Source organism: Xiphophorus couchianus, chromosome 11 (genome assembly GCF_001444195.1).
Source record: "Xiphophorus couchianus chromosome 11, X_couchianus-1.0, whole genome shotgun sequence".
NCBI lineage: Eukaryota > Metazoa > Chordata > Actinopteri > Cyprinodontiformes > Poeciliidae > Xiphophorus > Xiphophorus couchianus.
The window spans coordinates 11101443-11121975 of NC_040238.1; the positions used below are offsets into that span (position 1 = coordinate 11101443).

The 20533-nt window shown below is 37.7% G+C and overlaps 1 protein-coding gene across 2 annotated transcripts in view; it reads left to right on the forward strand.

Moving 5' to 3' along the window:
* Positions 1–20533, forward strand: part of tmem132e (transmembrane protein 132E) — a 432688-nt gene that overhangs the window by 352245 nt on the left and 59910 nt on the right. For both annotated transcript variants that reach the window (XM_028031671.1, XM_028031670.1), the window contains exons 3-4: positions 11061–11201; positions 19385–19577. In XM_028031671.1, coding sequence (XP_027887472.1) covers positions 11061–11201; positions 19385–19577 — 334 coding nt within the window. The remainder of the gene's footprint in view (positions 1–11060; positions 11202–19384; positions 19578–20533) is intronic.

Genomic DNA, 20533 nt, shown 5'->3' on the forward strand with positions numbered 1-20533 from the left:
CTGCAGAGACACACTTATTAGTTCTGACATGAATTCATTAATTAAACAAGGGTCCATGTTAATATGATGGGATTCTACCCTGTACTGGATTGAGATGTGGTGACTGTTGAGGCTGTTGGAGTGCAGTGGACCCCTCATATTCTCAGGAGTTAGAATATCCCCGAATAGTTGAGACACCCTTTATGAAAAAACTTTGTAACTGCCTATTTTAATAGTTAAAACATGAAATATACCTTAATATGCATTATTACTTACAGTGGAAACAATCTTGGCACTACCACAGAAGCTAACATCCACAGTCTTCCGTATTTTTGCTCTTGCTGGATTAACCAATCAACACCGAGAAAAATGAATAGTGCGCCTGGATTGGCTGCTTTTCAAATGGCTGTCATTAGTGTGCCAAGTAGCATTGCTTCCCATGTTGCATTTTCTTTAAAATATTTCAGAAAAACTATGAAAAACATCCATGCCTGCCTAAAACTACCAATTGTTGCTTCCATTAGCATGCTTCTGCTAATTTTCGCTTACGTTTCTGTACTTAAACCATATTTGAAGCAGTTATTAAAATTAAATAAAAGTTCATATATTGGTTACAGCGGTGCATTAATGCTAACTCAAACTGTGATAACATTAGCAGTCTCTTATGCCAGTATTATGCCATCCATTTTCTTACACCCTTGTCCCTAATGGGGTCAGGAGGGGTGCTGGTGTCTATCTCCAGCTACGTTCCGGGCGAGAGGCGGTGGTCACCCTGGACAGGTCGCCAGTCTGTCACAGGTCAACACAGAGACAGACAAGACAAACAACCATGCACACACACCTAGGGAGAATTTAGAGAGACCAATTAACCTGACAGTCATGTTTTTGGACTGTGGGAGGAAGCCGGAGTACCCGGAGAGAACCCACCATGCACAGGGAGACGATGCAAACTCCGTGCAGAAAGACCCCGGGCTGGGAATCGAACCCAGGATCTTCTTGCTGCAAGGAAACAGTGCTACCAAGTGCACCACCGTGCAGCCGTTTTTATAGTACGAAGCAAATTTATATAATTTTCTGACTGAATGAAAATGTTCAAACAAAATTTATTCTGTATCAAATGCTAAGCAGCTCATCCTTCCACATTCAGATGATTTTAAGGATGTGGGGGAGTAACGACTGAAACGGTTTTTAAAATATTTAGATGAAAACAAAGTTTTAGAATAAGCTTAATAAAATTAGCAGTTGTTTGCACTGTATAACAAACTTTTAGGTAGTATGCTAGGAAGCTTACCATTTTAATGCTAACATTAACTATTGGGATTTGTCATTGTTGCTGAAATTGGCCAAGCAGAAAATTTGCTCAGATTTTTCAGCAGCTGAACTGCTTCAACTTCCAGCTGCCAAGATCCATGATAACTGCATATTGTCGATGTCTGTCTGTGGTGATACTGCCTAATTAGTGATTGAATTACATGTTTAGGATGTTTGTCTTCAGAGGCTTTATAATGAATCATTCATTTCATTCAGGTGTATTAAAACAGGAGAACAGCTAAAACATCCAAGACAGCAGCTATTTGATCAACTTTTTGGAGGAAATGCTGTTTAAAGCTACATTTAGGATAACGATCAAGTCAGCACAATAGATTAAAAGTCAATTAATTATGTTTTCTGAATAGGTTAGGATAGGTTTATGGGCTATATAAAAAATGTTCTCTACATTTTTTATGCACCAATGAGATTTTAGTCCGTTCAGTTCTGCCTCTTTTGAGCTCCTTTCAGAAAGAACTGTTTTAGGGCCTCCTGTCACTTTAAGTACAAATAAGCTGCTGCTGGACACGCCCCCCACTCAGCATTTACACTCACACATAAAAATGGCTGCCAACAGATGCGCAATTACACTGCTTTGAAAAACAGAAGTGGAGCCTTCTGCACAACCAACAAATGATTTCTAAATAGTAAGTCAACAACAAAATACAGCAGCCATTGTACAGAGCATACAGCAGTAAATCCAGCTGACAAAAGTCTTGGAGCTGGGCTGGGGTTGCTAGGTAACGGGCTGGGATAACTAGATGAGGTGCTGATTTGTTACTTTGCTTTCTGGAGGTTTTTGAAATGGCTCATTTTACAGACACCAAAAACATAAACTTGTTGCCATCTCACTTCAAATGTATTTTGCAACTTGTAACTTAAAAATACTGTTTTAACTGTAAACAAATGAGATTTGATCACTTTTAATTCAGTCCAATAAAAAATACCAATGGAAAGTATGAATGGAAAGTATGATTGACATCAATAATTTTGTTGTCTTTTGATGGCCAATGTAATCATGTTTCCAGTCCAATGGAAGTTCAAATCAGACTTGCATCATAAAGTGCATTATGGGCGTGCCGTGGTGGCATAGCGGTTAGCGCGACCCGTATTTGGAGGCCTTCAGTCCTCGACGTGGCCGTCGCGGGTTCGACTCCCGGACCCGATGACATTTGCCGCATGTCTTCCCCCCTCTCTCCTTCCCCGTTTCCTGTCAGCCTACTGTCACATAAGGGACACTAGAGCCCACAAAAGACCCCCTGTTCGGGTAAAAAAAAATAAATAAATAAAGTGCATTATTTGTTCATCAAATATATTATTATTTATAAAAGTTAGGGTTAACGGATAGTGGAGATTACACCCTTCAAGTCAGAGTGTGAATATTTTCCTTTATGCATCCTGAAGTATTTCTATTGCGCCAATTCGCAACAAATGTCAGTGAGTCCGTTTTCTTCCTGTAGTATTGAGGTCATGTGACTCTGCAGACCTTTAGAGGATCTATGAAAACTGAATTATAGGAAACAAGTCTTCTAGGTCTTTGCCTTGATAAGATTGTTGGGTATGTAATGGTTTAGTTGATGAATAGCAGAGATGTGAAGGCGGAGCTTGCCTCATGCTTGGGTTATTGGCTGCTGAGAATTTGACTTTGAAAAATGTGAGCTATTGATATTCTGCTATGAAAAGATAAAAAACTTACTCATGAGCACATATTGTTTCTGTCGCTGCAGCTCGCAGACATTATTTCCCTATCAGACTGCTCCATGGTTGAGAGACCATAATACAATGAATAAGGACATTATAATTTATGTGCAGACAAAACCAAATCTGCTGCTAGAAAACAGGACACACACAGACCCAGAAGAGCACCAACCCTCCTCTGGACATGCGTCCTTTGTCTTGAACTTTCAAACAGGCATTTTGTGTTTTACATTCGGACTGAAAGCCTGAGAGGTCTTAATAAAGAACTATTATCTGAGTTGGTTTTTATCAACTATTCATTCTTGCATATTATATCTTTATGATATTATCCTTCAGTTAATTAGTTTTTATCTGACCTCTAGCATTTTATATTAAACTTGGTCTTTTTTTTCCCCACAGTGGCTCCAATCTTGTTAGCATTTACAGCAGGGTTGTACAAAGTGCAGCCCAGGGGCCATTTGTGGCCCTTGGATTGAGTTTTTGTGGCCCCCAAGTGCAGTTCCGAAATGATACAAATTTGGTTCATCCAATAACTCAATTAAATTCAGTTGAGTTTATTTCTATAGCGCCAATTTGCAACAAATGTCATCTCAATGCACTTTACCAGGAAAAAAAAAACTGGTGGTTGACCTTTTATTTTTAATCAGGGTGAAATTATTATTGACATAATTTTCATATAATGGATGAAATTGAAGTACAAATCAAAGTATTTTTCTTTTGATATTCAAACGTTTTAAAAATAGAGCCACATTTCTACGTATTGTACTTATGGTTACTGAAAAGCCAACTTAAATGCACCCAAATTAGTTTTTATGTAATTCACAAAATTTGCCTAAATATAGCAAGCATTTTAAAAGATAGTGAGAACATGTAACTGAAAATAAATGTATTAAATTGAGCACAAGAGAATTTGAAAACTAGATGCCTTTCTTTTAAGATAGCAAACGTCCAAAATCTTTTTTATGTTTTGGATCTATGATGAATTACATTCCTTTCCTACAAAAGATTAACAAAAAGTATTGGCCTACAAAAATGTGGTCCAGAAAGTTTGGACACAATTCATTTACAGAAATCTGGAAATAGTGACTTTTGTTGCTTCTTAATTACAGCTCCAAAAACAAAGCACAGCTTCTTTAACTGAAAACACAGATGTGTGTTGAACTTTGTTTTTTTTGTTCCTTAACTTTTTTTGTGCTGCTTTGGTCTCCTTTAATCACCAGGAACATTTAGCTCACCGAGTGAACACAATGAATTCTCCGGCTCCTGTTTTTTTAAATAATAAATGAACAAATAAAGCTTGTTCCTTTCAGACTCCCTCATCTTGTTTGGCTTTCCAGCTGCATGTCTCTGTTATTTTGCCGAGAAAACCTCAATACTGTTCACCCATGAAGAAGAACAGCACAGATATCAAAGTGTTGGAGATGATTGATAAAATTGCTGCTTGTGTTCCAAGGTGGAAGACATGTTTGTCGCTGACGAGTTGCCATCTGCAGTGAGTTACGGGTTTTGCTGGGCCAAGGAAACTGTGGACGCTTTTAGGAAGGACAAGTTTGATGTCGAGACTTAAAACAGCAGATGGTAGTAAACAGATTAAACGAAAGAAACTGAATTTAATGCTATCATTTTGTTTGTTTTTCTACTACTGGGATTCATTGAAAGGAGGTTAGAAATGGAGAGACTAAATCTCACTGGTTGATCAATAAGTGTTCACCTTTTTGGAAAGCACAACCTAAACACAAAATTTAATCCAAAATGAGATTATGCAGCCGACTTAAAAGTGTAACTAACTCCTAAATCAATGGTTTCTTTTGCTGATAGACAGTCGAAATTTGCATTTAAGGGTGCCATCTTTTTGTTTCTATGCAAATGCTTCAAATTTTTTTTAAATGTGTTTACTTCTGAAATATTTGGTCAAAAACTGTCTCAGTGCTGCCCTCTTTGGGTTGAACAGTGGGTACCACAGCTGACTTTTCCTGTTGGTTACAATGACACAGCTTGACTGATATCTGTGTCACACAGCGCTGCGTTCGGATATAAAACCATCTCACACAGACAAACCATGACGAATCAGGGGTTGGAATGCAGGGTGTTGATTGATCACTTTTCTCAGCTTTACATGTGTGATTTATTTGCAGCTCTGCACTCTGACTGCAGGTAGTTTGCTGCTGCAGGCCGATGCGATAAAGTTTCCAATAACAGAAAAAAGCTGCTGGATTTGTCGATGGTTGCTTTTTTGGAAAAAAGAAAAAAAAAGTCACTTGAGGGGTTTGAAATAGGGGTTGGGATTTATTGCTTATTGTTTATCATTTACCGTGATAAGATAAGAATTTTCATTTATCTTTGTCACACTAAATTCCAATTAATAATATTTAAAACCCATCAAAGCAGGCAGTGAAAATTAACGCATGTGAAGGGGAGGTCTCTGCTCGGTCTTCCTGTTTTTTGTGTGAACATGAATCAGTGTTGGTTACCTCATCCAAAAAACCTGGAAAATATGAGATAAGTTTGTTTTCCAAACAACTGAATGGAGATTTTCTTTCTAAATTGCAACCATGATCAAACGTATACCTTTCCTTGCATGCAGCCAGTGAGCTCACTGATTGTCACTTTGGTTTGAAGTTCTGTGTCTCTAACGGCCCTGTGAAAATGAACTTGCCACTTAACAGATTATTAAACATGCGTACTATTTTTACAGAATCGAAACGATCTAAAGTTAACTTTTTTTTTTTTGGCAAAAAAATGTCCAGTGCTCAACTTGTGTCCCACTTGAGTCATTATTTCTAAACGGCTTTGAGGGGTGCTCTTTTAAAGAGACATTAAGAAATAATTAAAGACTTGAAAGCTGGGATTTGATTTAATACTGGTTTGCATATTTTATTTATTAAAAGCTTCCAGTTAGATTAAATTGCAGGGTGGAAAGGGAGTTGCCAGGATTTCCTGCAGCAAGTGTTAGAAATGGATTTCCATGGAAGGCAACAGACTTCAAATGAGGGAAAATGGGGAACGCTTAGCAACGGAAAAGCATGTTTATCCTGATGAGGGAGAACATCTTTTGTGTTAAAATGTTTTTCCAAAAGGAAAACGTCCATCAATACATTCTAACCTTCACCTATAGTCATGAGGTATGAATCATAACCAGAAGAATAAGAACTTAAAAGATGAGAAGGGCAGACCCAGAACTCTGAGGAGCAATAAAATTTTATTTCTGGCCTGGAAAAACATGTAGAGTTCGTTGCTAAGGAAAATGATTCCTGGGTTTCCATCCCAACCCTCAACCTCTGAAACAGATCTATGAAAAGACCAATAATGGATGGATTAATGGAGGGATGGATCAGATGGATGGACAGATACAAGGATGGAAGGGAGGGATGGGAATGGTCTCATGAAAGAATGGATGGATGGAGGGACAGAAGGATAGGTGGATGAATGAATAAAAAGAAGGAAGGGTGGCTGGTTGGATGTAGGGACAGATGGAAAGATTAACAGTAGGATGGAGAGAGGGAAGGAGGAATGGATAAAAGAATGAAGGGTGATGGATGGATGGATAAAAGGCAGGATGGGCATAAGAAAGGATGGATGGATAAACAGAAGTGTGAATGGCTAAATGGATGGATAAAAGGTAGGCTGGATGGAGGGATAGCTGGATGAATGGATTAATAAATGGAAAGACGGATGGATGAATAGGTGAAAAAGAAAATCCTCCAGGATACATCATGTGTGTTGACATTTTTCCAAACCTTTCCTTGGCTAACAGAAAACTAAATAGCTTGAGCAGCAGCAGCAGCTTCAATCAGGGATCAAGGTGAGTTGTGGTCAACAGAACAAAACAGAAAATCTGCTAACTCCAGGGGGATTCACGAGGCAGCTCAGAAATCCGGCCTGGAATGTCTGGTCCAGAAGCTCTGCTGTTTAGCAGTCCGTCAGCCGACTCGGGCCTAATGGCTGTTGCCATGGCAGAAGGCGTCTGCCTGGAATGAGTAAGTAACAGCTGAAGTGGCTCACGCTGCCTTTCCGCCCGGCAGGACTCGCCGAGCTTCTGAGAATCTGGGCGTGTGTTTTCGCCGCCCGCCGCTGCTCGGCTCGTACATTAGCCATGCTCTTTCATTAATCAGCATTAACGCTGTCCCGCGGGGAGCCCGGTTCACGCGGCGGTCCCACAGGGAGCGCTCCATCCCCTCTCATTTGTGGTTCAAAAGTGAAGCGGAGCCTGTGAAAAGGGCCGTCTGATTAAAAGCTTTGCTTCTCCCGCAGCCTCTCTCAAAAGATGATGATGAATATGTAGTGGCTTTTATAAGCTGCTGATGAAAGCAGGTAATGAATACAAACACAACTATTATTCATTGGGGTAGCACCCTAACCCAGGAGCAGCATTGGGAAATAGTTATGCCTTACAATAATGTGTAATTATCATCTTTTATGATCTGTATTTTTTTTACAAGCTGCACTTATCAAGCAGCAAATGGGTCACCTCATTTAGCGATCGTCTGAGGGTATTACGTTTCTCCTTTTCAACCCACATCAAAGGCAACAGGCTTGATCAGGATGCTTGTGTAAACGTTACATATTTCTCTTTTATCTCCGCCGTATCAGATAATTACTGCATTTTCTCTAGTGTGGAGGATTTGATGAAAGAACAAAACAAGGAGTGAAATAAGGCTTTGAAAGTTTGATTTCTGTTTCACATGAACCTTTAAAGAGAAGAAACAAATACGTTCTTAAAATTAACTGTGGATTTTGTTAATTTTGCAGTTGGTACGACTTTGTCTCTTGGAAGAACATGAATAACCTGATGTGAAGTGATTTATGTAGGGGATAATATGCAGAAGTAAAGAATATGATGTGGCGGAAACCTTTAAGAAAAGCTTTAAAAGAATTTAAGTCATATTTGTTTTGGGGCTGTGTTGAGAGATTACGAGCAGCAAATATCTTAACTGGAACTCAAAGAATTCAAACTAACATTTAGTTAACAAATTTACACTTAAAAATATTGAGTAGATATACTTCTAAATATACTTTATGAATTGCATAACTACATCAAAAAATGATTAAAACAATTGCAGCTACATTAACAAACAAAATTAACTATAACTGAAAAGAACATAAATTACAAATGTTACTGAAATTCCTGATTGCTGTTACTGATGTAAAGAAGGTTGATCAATATAGAAAGTTGTTTCATTTACTTATTTTATATGTACTGTATATATATATGGTGGACGACTCAAAGCATCTTCATTTCCATACAAGATTAGATTTCAACTTATTTTTATAGAAAAATTCTAAAAACTGAGCTTCATCCATGTGTTTTTAATTATTCAACCCCCTGTCAGAAATGTTAATTATACAGACATGTTTCTTCTAACTGGTGATTAAATTGGAGATTCCTAGCCAAAGTCCAGACTTCAGTGAGATAGTGAATACGTGGAGGAAGCCAAATATTTTACACCCTTATACATGTTGAGCACCAGAAATAAATACAGTACCACAGTCAAAATAGCAGTGGAAACGTGTAAAAAGATGGTCATAAATTATGGCTGATTTCCCACCTGATAATCCGGTAGACTCGGTTAGATTGGGGACTAAAATTGCAACATTTGTTACGTTTCCAGCTGCTTCGGTTTTCTTTCACACTACACCGAGTCAAACAAACCAAACCCTTTGAAAAACTTTTTCACCTCCTTGCCTGTGGTGCCGTTGCATCAAGAGCCACTGAAAAAAAACTACCAAAACCTCTGAGGAAGACACTGAGCACAACTTCCTTCTTCACAAAATGTAGACAAACCCTAGTGGTGTCAGATTCTGGCTGTTATCTTTGGTCAAAGACCACAAGCTCCTTCTTCAGCTGGTGCTAAAGTTGTTTTTGGTGTTGTTGTATTTACCCAGGATGCTCTGCGCTGTGTGTGTATGAACAGTCTATAGATACTTAGACAGAGAAGTGGGGTGAAATAGTTTCTGTCGCAATGAAATCAGCCACAACCAAATCCTTACAGAGTCAGGGTAGGTCCTGGAGTTCAGTCCATCAGTATGAATGCAGTGCAAGTCAGCAGCCCTGCTGGTATAACAACCTGGCCAAAAGCAACAGAAGCCAGTGATACAAGAAAAAACTCAAGTTCTGCATCCTGAGATTACATGCTAGTCAATCAGAGGACGAAACAGTAAAGATGCTGGAATATATCAGGAAGATGGCAACAATTCATGTTTAAGTCTAGAACCAGGAGGAATTGTAATGGAAGCACAAATCCATGCGTGACAGTTACCACTGACAGACTGAGGATGTGGCTGATATGAAGAAGTCTTACCAGTGACTTCAGAAGGTTAAGCTAAAGGACGTTAAGAATGGTTGTTTTACTTGCATTTCCCCAGATTTCTGAGCAATAAGACAAATAAGGCATAACCAAAGAGGAATATATAATATGCAAGCCTTTAACATTTATTAAATCTTTTATTTTAAACAATATTCCAATAGTTTTTGCAACTTTATTTCTAATGTATTCTATGTGAGGCTTCCAACTAAGTTTATTATCTATAATAATCCCTAAAAGTTTTGTCTCATAAACTCTTTCGATTTCAACTCCATATATGCATAACTTTACATTATTATAGATCCGATTACCAGAGAATACCATGAATTTAGTTTTTCCTTCATTTAACGACAACTTATTGTAATCAAACCATGTTTTCAACTCAGCTAACTCTTTTTCCACTGTTTTTATTATTTCATCCATATTTTTTCCAGAAAAACTATCTTAACATGTAGGTGTGCTGTAGAATTCAGTGTTTTGGTTCAGTTAAAAAAAAAAAGAGAGAGAAATTCAACCCACAAACCAACAGACAGATCATCAGTAGTGCAGATGTTTAAATCAGCTAATCAACCACCGCTGTGTTCAGACGATTGCTTATTAATAATCGCAAAAAAAACATCAGGCCTGAAAACATGATCCTGTAACTGACTGATAGATTTGTCTACTCCTTTTAATAAAAATATTTACAAACATAGCATTCCCTCTCCACCTTTCAATTCCCTCTCAGAGCAGACTGATGTAACATGTATAGTTTTGGGGCGTCCATTTGAGTTTCTGAAGGTTTTGCAGGTTAATGTGGTTACATAACGCTTGTCTGCACTCTGTGGTTTTATGTTGTGTAAGACGACTCTCTCCAGACACTGCAAACTACTGAATGTGCAGCATATGTTGGTTCTTATGTAAATTGGTATGTGCATCCATGCATGCATGTCTCTGCTTGTATTTAGATTAATAAGCATAATTATAGGTGGCGTGGAGATGCTGTTACTTTCCTGCATTTATTATCCTTAAACCATGTACAAAAATAACGTTTTTTTTCATTATTATTTGAAGTTGAAATATACATTTCATATAAATCATGAATCTCCTCTTCACATAATAGCTGTACAGTGAAGTGAATTTGGTTTTAATTAAATAAAACAAGCGTCCCTTGTGCCAGTAAAATATTCAGTGTTCAATCTGTTCCATTCACGTTTTTGGTCGATTTTAGTGTAAATTCCGGAAGTTTCAAACATTCTCACTTCTGTAGGATGTTTGAGCTAAAATATCAAACATGTCCTCTCTTTAACCTTGACTTCCCTCTGCAGGACGTTCTCCCCATGGAGCTGAAGGTTAGAAAAGCAAGATTTCCCAAGAACAGAATATCATATTTTAGCATCAGAAACTCAATCGATTGAAATATGAAAGAAAAAAAGTTGCAATGCAGGTGCAATGATGCACAAGTCCACCCGGCATATGAATAGAGCCTTCGTATGTTGCTAGTTAATAATGTAGAAATGCCCAGTGGCTTCTGTTTGAGGGGTTGTGGAAGCATTGGCGAACAGCCTGACATGCACTGGTCCCAGTCCACCGGCCTCATGCATCACCGCTCTGCCGTCTCCATTCATCTCTACTGCTGATTCATCTGTGGAATTGCTTTTGCTGTGATGCAACACAAGGTGGAGGTCCGCTGCACGCACAGGGGGCGCTCACACTCGACCCGCCACATAAATCATACCCTGTAATAAAACTGACTGGTGCCGTTCTTTTTCCTCCCCTGCCGTTTCCTCACAGGGTCAAGGCGAAGAAAGGGGTGAACCTGCTGCAGACCAAGTCCAAGAACGCTCAGTGGAAAGTAGACTGGGAGGTGCAGTCTGGCGCCAAGCATTCCATCACCACCATCAATGTGAGCAAGAACAAGGCAGTGAAGCAGGGGTAAGTCAAAGTGTCTGCACTCTCCCAAGCTCCTCTGACACAAATAAACTCATATTTGTCCTGATAAGAGACTCAAGGTCAAGAAATATGTCATAAACCATTGATTGTAGTGAAAGTTTCCACCATTTTTTAGCAGTAAAATACCCCTTTAGGACAAGGCTGGCTGACAAAATGCAGACAGTACTTTATAGGGCAAAGCTAAAAACTAGGACTGTCAACATTAACGCGCCTACATGCAATTAATCAAAACATTTTATGCCGTTAATATGACATAGCGCAGATTAATTGAACTACTATCTTGACCTAACAGCCTTTCTCCATTGGAGGGTTATCAAGTTCAAGCAGGACGTTATGATTCAACACACGAGGAATGACAAACGACAGCAAAGGATGAAGGTTTTCCGTGACGGCAACATAAGTTGAACATTTTTCAGCTTTCTTGTCTTACGTCACAAGTCTGCATGAAAACATCCACATGTACGAGCTTGACATTTCACATGCGCAAATTACACCGGTCACTCGGCTGGATGAGGACAAGACACAGTCGCCTCATCGCACGAGTTCTAAAGGAAATGAATGCAGAGGAACAAAAACAAAATGACTTCCTTCAAAGCTTCCTGAATATAAAAGAATGGAAAACTGAGAATCATCAGACATGCTAGTTTGAGACAATAACACATTTTCTTAAAATATTATAAAAACCTTCATACAGTGGCAGTTTTTGACATGGGTGCTATGGGCAGGTGCCCAGGGTGGCATCAGAAAGGGGCGGAGCACCCAAAAGCTAGAAAATTTGCAGAACAAAATTATGAGCACAGATTTTGGTCAAAATATTTTAAATAACACATATTCAATCAAATAGAATAATATTGAAACCTTTGATTTATTTTAGTAACTTAATTCAGTAAGTGAAACATATCTAATCACATTTATTCTGATTTTCTTCCTGCAGCTCATGAAAACACAACCTTTAATATTAGAATATTAAATCACATCAGTTAAAAACAGAAAAACGCATTAATACAAAAGTGTGAAAAAATTTATTTAAACTGACTGTACAGCTTTTAAACTGGCCGAACAGAATTTAGTTTTTGTTCCATTTTCTCCCATTAAAATACTAATAAACTTTCTTGGATACATGTTTTTATTTTCACATTTAATCTGATTCAGAACAGCTCTATGTGAAACATTTCTTCAAATATTAGTGGTTTTATTGTGGGTGTTGAATTCAGGTAAATAATCCCTTCTAAAAACACACACAGAGAGAACATCCATCACGTTTTACTCCTGGGGCTTTACAAGAGCAAAGGTTGGCTCCACCTCTGAGCTCCAGCCACTGAAGGGAAGCAACTAAAAATTAGCAACCATCTATCAAACTTTGCAGTGCGTTCGGTTCATTAAGAACCGAAGCAATGGGAGTTTGACTGGAGACATTAGCAACGGCTGCTCCACATACCGGCATCCCTGCGGACGCCCTTATGGCCGGAAGAGGAGTCGCCGGAAGAAACAGAAAATGGCCCACCATTTCTCTCTTGTTTATACCTTTCCTGCCATATTTGGTGACCCGTGTCTTGTAATCTTTGCCGCCCTGTCAACATGTGGGAAATGTCCAGCAGGGGTCAAGCGTGGATGGAGGAACCATGTGTCAGGGTGCATTTAGTCAAAAACTAAACCAGGTCTGTGTGAACCTGAAAGGTAAACGACGATTGTTCACCAAAATTCATGAAAGAAATCAGGTTTTAATGTTTTATTCTGATCAAGCTGACTGGAAATTACTTTAAAGAAGTTAAAATGGCCAATTCCTTTTGGTATTTCCATGTAAAAATTTGTTAACAGTCTATGCTAAAAAAAAAATATAGATGGCCTTTCTGGCAAAATAGTGAAGGAGAATTTAGAAATAATTTCTATAATATAATAATTTCTATCTTTCTTGGGTAGTCTCGGTACATTCACACCCATTGTAGCAAAAAGCGTAGCACACAGTTTATAAAAAACATGATGAGGAGGTGGCAAAATACGAACCCAGAGGAATGAAATGTATGAAATGAATTCTTTCATGGAAGGATTTATCAACAATTGGAAGGAATTTAATAAATTTTTTTATATTTAGTGTTTGTCTCTGAGGTTAAGGCTTCAAAATTAAGTAAATGTAATAATGATTTTTTTTTCTCACACCTGTCCTGTGTTTTTGATCTGAATTATTTGTATTACATTTTTCCTCATCATAGTCCCCATATATTCTGAAGTTGTACAATATGTTGTTTTATTTATAGTGCTATAATGCTTGTTAAAAGAAATTCAAATCTAAGTTGATTAGTTAATTAATGTCAGTACGAAGCGAGCGCTTGAAGCTGAAGTCAGATTCCTTGTTTGTGAAAACAATCTTTGCTAATAAAACTGATTCTGATTGGTTTGGGTCTCGTGTTGCTTAAATGTAGATGCTAACAGTCCATCTGAGCTGTTAAATACACATTCATCCACCAGTTTAAAATGAAACTCAAGCTAATTTAAGGTTAAAATACAAACCTGTGGCAGCATTAATGCAGCTTTACAGTCACTTCTAAGTGAAGTGAAAGTTTAAGTCCTTCTGCTAACTCTTTCATCATCCTTTCTGTCTTTATTCTTCACTTATTTTCCTACAATTTCTCCTCTTTTTTTAAATTAAACTTTACTTAAGTGCTGGAACTATCCAGCGTACTTTGTCTTTTCCTGTAACCGTCCACCTGGAACAATCTCATTCTGTAATAGCAGCTGCTTGGTAAAACCGCATGAACAAATGCATTATTGATCGCTGTCGGTGGGCTTGGGATAAATAATGCTCTCCAAATCAGCCTGGTAATATCGCCGTTGCACCCGGCGCAAAGAAAAAGTCGATCATTTAATAAGATTCTGGGATTTTTTTTAATTTTTATTTATTTATTTTTTTCTGCTTTAAGAACTCCGTGGGATAAAAGATAAAAAGTCATTTTGTAAAATGCTGGCAGCTGACTGCCAACCACTGAGGAAATCTGAAACGGAGAAAATGTCTCTTTTAAAAGAGAACATTTTGCTCATTTGGACGTCTGTAATGTTTGTGTTAAGGATTTAAAACATGACTGAAAATGGTCTAATTTAGTTTCTTTCATTAAAAGAGATGAGTGATTTTCAAAAAACATCCAAACAAAACTCTAGTGCTCGATTAATGTAATTTTTTTTTAAAAGATTTTATTTTTGGAAAATAGTGGTTTCCTTTTGTTCTTTTTTCTGTCTCCAGTTTACTCCTTGGGTTTCCATAGTTCAGAGTGATGAACTCACCGTGCCCTGAGCCGCCATCTTGTTTTACAGCTTTTACTGTATTTATTTGGACTTTGGATTCAGGTTAACTCTGATGGTATATAAGAGCCTGGTTTAATTACCAGAATAAAGTTTAAATTTTACCATAAGCTATAACATTCAGAGAATAAAGTAGTACTTTTAAGAGAAATCCAACATAAAAGACAACAAAAAAATTAAAATGAGGAATGTTGATCATCTTGTGAAGTGATACTTTGGTACATGTTTAACAGATAATACTTAATACCTATTAAAGATGGAAATACTTCCAACATATCAGTATGAAATTATTGTCAGTAACTGAACTTTAAAACAACTGTGTGTTTTGAAGAAAACGACTGACTTGGCTCCTGAAGCTTTTCTCTTATTAAAACAAAATTTTCCCCCCAGATTTTATTACTTATTTTCTAATAAAAATTCATCATTATTCCGTTAACACCATGACTGTATTTTCGTAACTGAACACAGATTCTCAGAGCCCGGCCTGCCAGCAGGTTAAATTTGCCAGATTTTGCTGTCATCACTGCTGTAAGGAAAATTAAGATTCTTTTAAACCTGAACCTGAATACTATTGGTCTTCAACGTAGACATCAGAAGAACCTCAGAAGCAAAAAACACTAAAGTACAAGAGAAAAGGATGTTAAAGAGGCTCATAACTGAGCATATTATGGTCTATTTAAGAGCTCCATTTCCTTTGTTGAACCATTTTAACCTCTGCATACATCGTTTTTATTCTTCTGCTGTTGTCGGCCTGCAGCTCTTTGATCCATTGAACTCTCCCTTTAAATCAGTTCAAACAGACCTCTGATCAAAGTATAAAATCCTCCCCTCAGCTCTGAAAAACCCCCAAACCCTGCTTTTTAATATACACACTTTGTCCTTTGCACAATGTACATCGTTAACCTAATGGGAACAGAGCTCTGCTTTCTTGAGTCATGTTTGTTCCTTCTGCCCTTTGCTATGAAGTTATCCGTCTTTTTCTTCCCCCTTAGGTTGAATATAAATTTGTTTATTCATCACTTATCAAATCTGATTGTAGATTGTAGACGCTCTGACTGTTAGTGGAGAGGAGGCAGTGAGGCAGGTTAATTCATTGGAGGAAATGGAGATTATTCCACATAATAGAAAAGAAATATCACTTATTGTCCCTCAGTGGGGAAATTTAGCAAAGGAACAGGCAAGAGGAAACATACAGATTCACACAAAGATATAAAAATATACATTTAAAAAAAAGAGACTGGGGCAGCCTGAGAAAAGACCACTGACATATTAACAGCTCCATTAGAAGAAATGTGCAAACGAAATGTGACTAGAGTAACCTAACAAATTCTAGCAATTTTTTATGTTAATGAAAAGCAAACATTTACAAGAAATGGAAAAACTTTTTAAATAACAGCAAGAGTTAATTACTTAAAGTTCACATGGGTCTGACAATAGTAATAAATTATTAGCTTAAATAAAGCTCCTATATCTTTCTGAAGAGCTACTTCTAAGTTTTGTCTTCAAGTGAACTACGATATTTGCATGAGAAACTAGACAGAAATACTTGGTAAGATTTTGTGTTTTTTGCAGCGTGTTTATTGTTTTGTTGTGTTTTATTTTAGAATTTTTTTATCCCCAAGTTCTAGTGTTATCTGTTCTTTACAAAATTAAAGTTTATTGGCCTTTGAACTGGAACCGGAAAGTAGTCTTAAAACAATGTTGTCGTTTATCGCAATAAATGCTAAGCAGAATTTACCATGAAAGGCTTAGTTAAATTAAAGCGGACTAAACAGAGTTGGAGTGAGTGCACTCTTGATGTCAGCTTTATGTGGATGTTTAGGTCGGCCTGCAGCAGGAATCATTTTCATGCTGATTCTCTTCACCTGGATAGAGGAGCCCTCTGTCTCTCCCTCCCAGCTTACAGCCAGTCGGCCTCATATGGAGCGACTGTACCTGCGCTGCCTCCCCTCCGGTGGGCCGCGTCGATGACAGCTCCACTGACTCACAGACAGACAGGGGTGTTTGTTTTCAGTGAGTGATGTCGAGACAAATAGGCAGAGATCTCTTCACGATGTTCCAGGGGAGAGAAACCCGGTGTAGGGGAGGATCTTACGGAGTTTGATCTCGCGTTCATTAAAAGCCTCACACGCCAAATTCAGGGGGCGGTCTCCTGCTTTTGTGAGCGAGCAGACAGCGAGCGCTTCACTCTCGGCAAAAGGTGATGTCTGGGCGGAACGACTCCCATCAGGAGCGGAGAGGGAATTAATTTGCGCCTTCACAACCGGCGAGACAGTTTAATGTTGGGCTTCTTGAACCCGGGGATTACAGGACCGGCGCTCAGGCTTTTGATAACAGGTCGGCTTTCATTGCTCCTGTAACACCAGCGTGTTTTACGATAGTAAAAATGAGGTGAACAAATGGGGGGGTGCAAGGAAATTAGAAAAAAGCTACAAAAATGGAGTTGTAATCAAAAAGGAAACGAGAAACGGCTGCAAAGATGGAGTTGAAATCGACAGTTCATGAGACAGCAAAATGTGTCAGGTGTCATTCTGAGCAACAAACCGAGTTGGAAGCCTCATATTGAATATTTTAGAAATAAAATTGCAACAACTATTGGAATATTGTTTAAAATAAAACATAATACATATAAATACTCCTCCTTGAATATGCAGTAGTTGTCATATTGCTCAGAAAGTCACAAAAAGAAGCTATTATGCCTATTAATAAAGTAATAATGTGAACCAACTGATACACTTTTTATTCAAATACTTTAAAATTTAATAACATTGTGCATATAAAATACTGGACATGATTTATTAAGCATTGAACAAAAGTTTTCCTTCTGGAATTCAGAAATTATGTAATTTAGCAACTACATTACTATAATTTAGGTAATTATAGTTTACCTAAATTATAGATAAACTATAATTTACAAGGTTTGTCAATATTTGAACATGCTAAAGAAATAAGCCAAGTCAAATCTTGATGTGTTTCAGCTTTTTTGTGAACTTATCTACTATATATATGGACAGTAGATATATTTCATTATTGTAGAGTGGTGAGTCTAAGAATCGGTTTTGGCAAATGTAAGCCTTGGATTCATCCGATTCCTTTATTGGTAAATTATTGATTTGTAAAATAATAGTTTTGTTTTCTTTTTTGTAATGTTGTAAATTTACAAAAACTAAAGTTAAACTGAAAATCTGAAATCGGTTTGCACAGGTTGCAGAAAACCTGCAGGATTTTCTGTTGGTGGGACTCTAAAGGTGAGAGGGACAGACGTAAAACTGAAACAGGATTAAAGAGCGCTGATTGTTTATCGACAAAAAGATCTTTGCATTTAAAACCAATCATTGGTTCATTTACGGTTTGACAACTTCTTTAAACGAGTAGATAAGGTGAACCAAACCAAAGCTCAGTGGTTTCATGCATAAAGGAGAAAGAAAACGGGTGAAATTGGCTTCCATCCACTCAGATCTCCTGCAAAATATTAAAGAAGTCAGATTCATCTGAAGCCATAATACCTCAGAAAGATTGGATAAAAATCTGACCGTAAGCTCCTTAGTGCCATTCTTACATCTAAAAACTCAGCTTAATGTAATAAAGTAAGTACACCCTAGAACAAAAATGACATAAATTAGACATAGATGTTAGTTTGTACGGATGTTGGTTCAGGGGGTTTAGCATTCGTTTTCATCTGGGATTGTAAAGTTTTACTATGTGCTCCAGCGGGTTCCCCTGGTTCAAGTGGTCAAACACTTTGGTGGAATTCCCCGTCTTCATCGGAACATGCGTGCGACATGAATGCATCCTACTTTGTTTTTTCTCATTTGAATCTGAGTGATGTTTTTAATATCGGTAGAGTATTTCTTCCTATGCTGTATATGTTTCTTGTATTTTGATCTTTGTATGAATGTGCATACTTCCTCTTGCCGGTCGCTTTGCTGCTAGAACACCTGAATTTTCCACAATGAGGGACAACAAACTGAAAATACTCTGAGACACCAGATTGATAGAGAAGTGTCTCTATGAATCTTCACTTAAAAGTGACCTGTTATGCTTCCAAGAACAGGTCAGGATTGGTCTATACAAAACATGTTCATTACATTTTTTGCACAAAATCATTGTCAGGTAATGAGATTTTAGTCTAGTCAAATCCTTTCAGAATGAGCTGTTTTTCGGCCTCCGTCACTTTAAATCCAAATAAGCAGCTGCTAGCCACGCCCCCCCCCCCCCCCCCCCCCCCAACTCAAAGTTTGTGCTTACAAACTAATGCATAATTATGCAGCTGCTTTGAAAAGCAAAAGTGGTGCATCCTGCAAAACCAACAAGAATGCATCAAGTGGTTTCTGAAGAGTGAATCAACAGCAAAACTCTTGTCTTTTCCAGTAGCCATTGTACACTGCCTACAGCAGTAAAACCAACTGAAAAAATGCGCTGCAGCTCAGCTTGGGTTGCTAAGTAACTGGCTGGGCTTAGTAGGGGTTGCTAGGTGACAGGGATGTTTTTGAAATAACTAGTTTTCCAGAAAACAAGAAACATCAATTTATTGCCAAAAAACAGATGAGTGTTTTTTTAACTGCTTAAGCTTTTTTTGAATATATTTGAAGTGAAAGTATAAAGACTTTCATTTGGGTAAGTTCAAAGTGTAAATTTTGAATAATAGGTCCTCTTTAATGTACACATTAATATTTTCTACTTCATTTTGGGCAATCTATAGAAGTCCATTCTCTTATAGTAACTTTTAAATGTTTCTACTCAACAATATTGCTAATTATTACTCTACTTCATTTCCAGAAAGATCAGAGTTTCTTCCAGTAGTCTACAGAGTTTTTCATAAAAATGTTTTGATTGTGCTTTGTGTGTCTTCTTTTTTATTGATCTGGCAGTGATGTGCTGGGGAACGTGGAGGTGATGCAGTTGGATTTTGAGATGGAGAACTTCACCAGCCTCTCGGTGACCAGGAGGATCAACTGGAACATCGACTACAAGGGACAGAACCCGGTGCCGGACTCGGAAAAGGTCGTGACGGAGCTCACGGTGGTGCAGCGGGACATTCAGGCCATCATCCCTCTGGCCATGGTGAGTAGGATTTTTTTTTAAAAACACTTGAAACAAGGTCTGGAACTGGATTTTTATGATTATTCCCTTCATAAAGTTCAGAAGACTGAGTACAGCTATAGGAAAACATTTGATTTCCAAGCTACTTGGTAAATGCATTTCCCAACAGAGAAAAAAAAATCTGTATTTCAAAACTGAAAGTATCTTATTAAGTCCTAAGTTGAATTCAGTGAAATGGGATGAAATTTAAAAGCTGGCTGGGTTGACTGTGCATGCCTGACCCCTATAAAATTAAATTGGTAGTTTTTACATAATCCTGCTGAAAGAGACAGAAAAAAACAACCTGCCTGTACAGGTTTAATTTTGAGTTTTTAAAATTTAAAACAGATGGCAAAAGGATAACAGATTTTTTTTCCCCCTTGTTTTTCACGGAGCCATTAGCAGACCTGATCTCATCAGCCTTGATCCTTTCATTTTATTCTCGCAATCCCTTTTACATTTGGGCAGCATGGAGATTATTAAAACATTTGCTTTTGGTGATATCAAGGTATGGTGTTAATTTAAGGGTAATACATTGGCATTTTAATATTAATTTTTAATGCCTTATTTTTTACTTAATCTAAAACATTGAGTTATTTTTCCGTTTCCAGCCATGTTTTGGTTTTTTCTGCTCTTAGCAACCTGTGGGAAACAGTAAAGGTATCATATAGTTACCTGATTCATGCAGCAAAATTACTGTGTAAACTGCAGCCAGTCTTACTGTTACCTGTAATTATTCTGCAAATTACAGCTACTTGGTGAACACTGATCCTACACTAATATTAACAAAGACCTAAAGTGTGTTTTACAACCCAAACTATGGTGGTGCTGTTTTCTTTCCCTTCCAAAACACTCAACAGAGAACTACGGGGCATCTGAAAACCTAATGGACCCTGTTTTCATTCTGCACAGAAAAACCCTTAATATTCATTGAAATG